General features: G+C 42.0%; 1 protein-coding gene across 3 annotated transcripts in view; it reads right to left on the bottom strand.

Moving 5' to 3' along the window:
* Nucleotides 1–238: 238 nt before the first annotated feature.
* LOC125391533 (cadherin-related family member 3-like) overlaps nt 239–6,000 on the bottom strand; it is a 77,835-nt gene continuing 72,073 nt past the window's right edge. For 2 of the 3 annotated variants that reach the window (XM_085687922.2, XM_085687923.2), the window contains exons 18-19: nt 5,261–5,309; nt 239–713 (exon numbers count right to left, since the gene is read on the bottom strand). In XM_085687922.2, coding sequence (XP_085544048.2) covers nt 547–713; nt 5,261–5,309 — 216 coding nt within the window. In that variant the 3' untranslated portion in view covers nt 239–546. Of the gene's footprint in view, nt 714–5,231; nt 5,310–6,000 lie in introns of those variants that run through there. The other variant, XM_085687925.2, reaches the window with a different exon arrangement.

The following is a 6,000-nucleotide window of genomic DNA, read 5'->3' as shown; positions in this document are numbered from 1 at the left end:
TGGCATTTCCTTAGCAAGTCATTAATAAGTAAAGTCCTCAGGTAGTCCACCCTCCAGAGACCTATAAAAAGAAAATTGAAAGCAAGAGCAACTGTGCTTCCATAAAATCCTACATTTTTTGTGGCTACAAGAAATGAAGGGGAAACAAAACAAATTTACCTTTCCTGAAGATGATTTCCATTTCTGTTCTGTAAGTCACAGTGGAGTAAGTGACCGGAATCAAAGGCCAGAGATCTAATTCAGATACTCAAATTCTTTTATTTACCAGATCGGTGTGGAGCCCTACTCAGTGCCAAGTATGTGCTGGTCAACAACAGCGAGAAAAACTGTGTGAGAGCTAAAAGTGCTATACTCTATGGAGCGAGGTATGACACAGGATGTATACAGATAGTTTATAATCTTCAGCAAAAGCGTAGCTAAAGACTCAAGACTGACACCTCTTGCTGCCCTCTGTCTGAAGCAGCTGAATTTAGAAAGCTACAGACATCGACAGAGCAGCTGACCTCTGGGTAGCCATACTAGTCACAGCCACAAAAATGCCATCACTCAGAAGAACTGGTGCTTCACTGAGGTTTTCAGGGATGTTGACTCCTTCAAGGGACGGGCCTCTGAGAGGGCATAGGTGCTCCCAAAGGACTCTTCCTGGTGCCCAACGAGTGTCTTCCACTTTCTTGCCCCGGTGTGGCTGTTGTATGCATACACCTTCCCAGAGACTGAGGAAAGAAAGCACACAACATAGAGAAAGTGAAGGACAATTAACTTGCACCCATTGTTTAGCAGACAGGCTGTGTGGTCCTGAGAGGGGCTGACTTGACTTGACTTCTCAAATCTTGCTTTCTTTGCCAAGAGAAAAAGAAGCAAAAAGAAATAGCTGAGAAGCCAAGGACACTGGCACTGGGTTTTGATTCTACTGCATGTACTGGCTTTGTAGGAGTCTAGTCTGTTTGGATGCTCACCTTCCTAGACCTGGATGGAGGCTAGAGGACCTTGGACTTCCCACAGGGTAGGGAACCCTGACTGCTCTTTGGACGGGAGAGGGAAGAGGAGGGGAGCGGGGAGGGAGAGGGAAATGGGAGGAGGTGGAAATTTTTAATAAGAAAAAAGAAGTAGCTTGGTATTTCACATGCACTTAAAAATGTGTGCCTTCTAGTGAATCCTTTGGTGGGAAGAAGAATACTATATATATCAATACTTTCAGCAGTTACGCTAACCTCCGCAGATGACTAGCTCTCCATTAGTAGGTGGATTTTTAGAACATGCATCAATGATGGAGTCTGAAGCCTCTGGTCCAGTTGACTGTGCCAATGTCAGGTTCTTACTTTGGACAATGTATTGCAATTTTCAAAGATATTCCCTTTAGGACAGTGGATCCCACAACCTATGGGTCATGATCCCTTTGGGAGTCAAGTGACCCTTTCACAGGGGTCGTAGATCACATATCCTGCATATCAGATATTTACATTATGATTCATAATGGTCACAAAATTACCATTATGAAGTAGCAATGAAATAATTTCATGGTTGGGGGGTCACCAAACATGAAGAACTGTATTAAGAGGTCACAGCATTAGGAATGTTGGGAACCACCGTTTTAGGAGAACCTTGGTAACAGGTATGAAGTAATTCTGTACTGGTTTTTGACAATTTTGTGAGCCTATAATTACTTTTTATAGGTTAAAAAAAACAGTTCAAAATTGTCACTGAGTCTGCTCCCCTCCCAAGTTCCTCAATTGATTTAAGGATTTATCAATCAATCTTTTTAGAAGTAACAATAAGATATTGGAGAAAGAATATGGGCAATAAGGCTTGAAAGTAGCCGATCATGACTGTTTATTAGATGGCTAGATCAAAAATTAACAATAATAGAAAATTTATTCTTATAGTACTGTTCAAATTGTAGAAGTACTCAGAGAAGTATATGCAATATTTTTATGACAAACACACCTACTGTGCTGGAGGGGTGCTTTCCTCTTAGAAATAGGGAAACTGAGGCATGCATTTGTTAACTACAGTGTTAAACCATCTGTAAGTGACTATCGAGCTTTGAACCTAACAGCCAAATGTAGGAAGAAAGCTACAGGGTGATCTGTGTTTGTTTGAATCCAAAAACAAGCAGGAATTTAAACCTCACCTTCTAGGCCCTACCTAACATTTGGTAAACAATGATAAGAAGGAACATAGGCAGGTTAATATCACCGTCCTGCAGAGCTGTGCTATGCTGAGCCAGCTCCTCAAAATCCATTCGCTGAAGGATGAGTCTTCTAACGTGCATATGAACAGCAGTCTTCACTGAAAATCCCCTTTCTACACACACACACACACACACAACTTTACCTTTATCCAACAGTTTACAATGGAACTTGATAATGATAGCTATGTTGTACATCTAACAGTTGGGTTCAAAACAAGCAAAGTGGCTGTAGCTGTATGTACAAAACCTGCACCAGACAGGCCAGCCGTCATCTCAGCATGTGCATGGGAGGGTCTATTAGTAACTATGGATGCTGGGGTTGGGACAAGCGATGGGGTTGCTGAGAAGCTTCCCTGGCTCCAGTAGATGGCCCTAGACACACACAGGCAACACTAAGTAGACTCCGCGAGTTTTTGTTGCTGTTGTTGCTGTTTTGGTGGTTTTATTTTAAATATATAAAGTTGGGGAGAAAATGTGTTGGAGATGGAGGGGGAGAAGTTGGAGATGAGAAAGGAAGGTGAATTTGCTTAAAGCGCATTACATGCGTGATGCTTGAACTTTTCTTAGTTAATAATAAAAATAATCTGGGCCCAGAGGAAGACATCTGTAACTCCAGTGTTGGTAGTAGCGGGGTGGAGAGTCAGGTAGGTTTCTGGAGTTTACTGGTCGCCCACTCTAGCTAAATCAGCGAGGTCCAGGTTCAGTGGGAGACCTTGCCTCAAAAGTAAGGGAGAGAGCAGTTGAGAAAAGCACACAGTCACAAACGCATACTGATTAAAGTAGTTTTTAATAAAAAGCATAATTTTGTAATTGTGAACATGTGACATAAAAAACCAAAAGAGATTATGTTTACACAGCACCTACAAGCCTGGTGCATGGTGTTAAAGTATTGACTAAATGTATACATATTTCTAATTTTAGAGGAAGCCAAAAATAGTATGAAAAAATTTAATTACTTCCAGTAATAATGGTAAAGTATGAGCTGGGGTTATAGTTCAGTGATGGATGATTTGCCTAGTCCATGCAAGATCCCACAGTGATGGACCACTTGTCTAGCCCATGCAAGATCCCATAGTGATGGACCACTTGCTAGTCCATGCAAGACCCCACAGTGATGGACCACTGACCTAGCGCAGGCAAGATTCCAGGTTCAATCACAAGCAATGGAAAATAGCAACAACAGTAGCAATAGAGGAGACACGGAGAGAGCCTGGAGTCACTCACACCCACTGCTCTCCGAGTCGCATGCCAGGAAATCTGGTAAAAGATATCACCTACTTATGGGCACTTAATAGTCACCTTGCTACTCTGGTACCCTCCTCATCTGCTTCTGCCTTCCTGCTTCTTAAGATCCAGTATGTCCTAAAAAGGCACATCAACTCTCTTCCTCCCTGTCTCCGAAAGCATAAAAAGCCACGTGACTGTAACCCATTCTCCAAGCCTCTGACTCAGTATCAATTAAACAGGAACAATGACGGCATTTCCATCACAGTAATCTGGGAATCAAATGCAACCTTTGTTGTTGTGAAGAATGAGAACAGCAAGCGATGCCTGGCATCTGGCAGCAACTGAATTTGTTCACATGCACTTTTAGTAAATTACTGGAGACTGAAATTCCTAGGAGCCTATTTAACATACAACAGGTAAGGATGAGTGATGCGTTTTCAATTAATAAAACATTTTAAAGAGTAACTTTATTTGGGGAAAACCTGGAAGCCAGCAATAAAATATCACTGATTTCATGCCAAGACACCCAGAGCTGGCAGGAGCTAAATTACAGAGAAATATCACAAGAGTCTGCAGTCTAGTGAGACTGTTGTTACTAATAACTCATGCTGCATGGCATTTGACAAAGTTATTCTTATATGCATTAGGGTCATATTTAAATTGCACAGCAACCCCCAGGAGACATGCAAAGCCCACTTTTCAGCTGTGAAAAGGGAGACTGTGGAATATTAAATGCCTCCACCAAGCTCACAAGGAAGGGTGTCAATGACATCAACTTCAAAGCCCCTGCCTTCTACTTCCAAATCTGTGGCTTGTCTTACGCCTCTAACCATTCCCGAGGCCTCTTTCTTCCTTTAGGATGACGTGCATGGAAAAGAAAAGCTTGTGCAATGTTTTATAAAACGAAGGTATGGTCTTCTTTGCAGTCCTAGGATTCATAACAGATAAAAGATAGGATAAGAGCTGCGAAACTGTGACCCACCAGGCCTACGGCTAAGGCAGCCTTTGAGCTTGACCCTTACCAAGGTTTCAAGTGCCACTTGCTTAGAATCTGGGAAAACACTGGTGGCTCAGCCAATAGACCAGCAGATGTGATGCCCTGGGATTTCCAGGGCTGGGTCTCAAAAGGTGACAAGGTCCTTGGAACTCCATCTAAAGATGCAAGTTACCGTGGCCAGTGCACAGCTAGTTCTGACAGGGAAAGTGCATGAAGAGGCCAGAGGACCCAACTACACTCAACCTGCAAATGTCTTTCCATGATGTCAAGCTGTGTGTAAAACCACTGTGGACCCACGACATCAGGCGAGCAGCCAGAAGAACAGAACTGGAGGGGTATCACTTATCCACAGAAAGATAAAGAACTTCCCAGGTTCATTACATTCCTGACACACTAAAGTAAAGATTATAATAAGATGGTTATTATCCTAAACCAGTAACCTTTGGGGCTGTTTGGTACCCAGAAATATATAATCAGGAATAAAAGTATATTTTATTTATTTTATTTAATGGAGTTAACTAAATTGTTATCTATATTTTAAAGATGCATATTTCATATATAATAATGTAGATGTCCAGTTCCTTTTGGCTCATGGAATTCTAAATTTCTGGCCTATATCCAGGTGGCAATAATTTGATAGGACTAAGTAAGGGTGATAGCCCCCAAGCATTAAATGCCATTGATAATTCAACTCATTTTTTTGATCTGATCCCTTCTTAGCCCTAGAGTAGCTTTCTCAAGCATGGTTATTTTTGCAAAGCATAGTAAATAATCAATCCATTCATATTTTTGAGTTTCTAAATCCACAAACGGTATTTAATTAAAAAAATACAAAAGCATCATACCTGGATCAATGGCTTCTCCATCAAACACAGTTTCATATACAGTGGTTTCCTTTAAAAAAAATAATGCTCACATAAACAATAAAGCCAACTTGATAAAATTACTTCTGTCATGTGTTGAATACTTGTGATGGCTAATTCTAATTTCTGTCAACTCGATATAGCCTAGAATCACCTGGAAAGAGGCTCAGGAGAGGGCTACCTAGGTCAGGGTGAACTATTGGCGTGTCCGGGAGGGGAACTTAAGTGTGTTTTTTGATGTGGGAAGGTCAAGCCTGAAAGTGAGTGGCACCATTCCCTGGTTTGGGGCTCTGGGCAAGTAAGAGTAGAGAAAACTAGGGGAACCCTAAGCCTCCACGGGTTTATCGCTCTCTCTGCTGCCGACTGTGATGTGGCTAGCTGCTTCAAGCTCCCGTCACTGCAGTGATGGACCCTGTGTTCATGAGACAAAATAAACTTTCTTCTGTAAGTTGAATTTTTGTCAGGATATTTTATTACAGCAACAGAAAGAAGTCTAGAACATGATTTCTTTTAAGTCCTCCCATCTTTCCCATCTGTAGAAGGTTAGCAGTTAGTTACTGGCGGTCTCACTTCTTCTCAGCATCCCTTACGATGGTCTGCCTGCCGTGACTTCTGTTAACTAGGACACTTCTCTCATGGGACTATTGTATGAGACGTGTCATAGGTCACACTGTGCCCTTCCTTCCGAATCTGTATGCCAGCTTCCTGACTTTCCAGTCCCT

Source organism: Myodes glareolus, chromosome 5, assembly GCF_982192425.1.
Source record: "Myodes glareolus chromosome 5, mMyoGla1.1, whole genome shotgun sequence".
Classification (NCBI taxonomy): Eukaryota; Metazoa; Chordata; class Mammalia; order Rodentia; family Cricetidae; genus Myodes; species Myodes glareolus.
The sequence above is the reverse complement of the archived record's forward strand: the minus strand, read 5'-3'. Positions and strand labels throughout refer to the sequence as shown.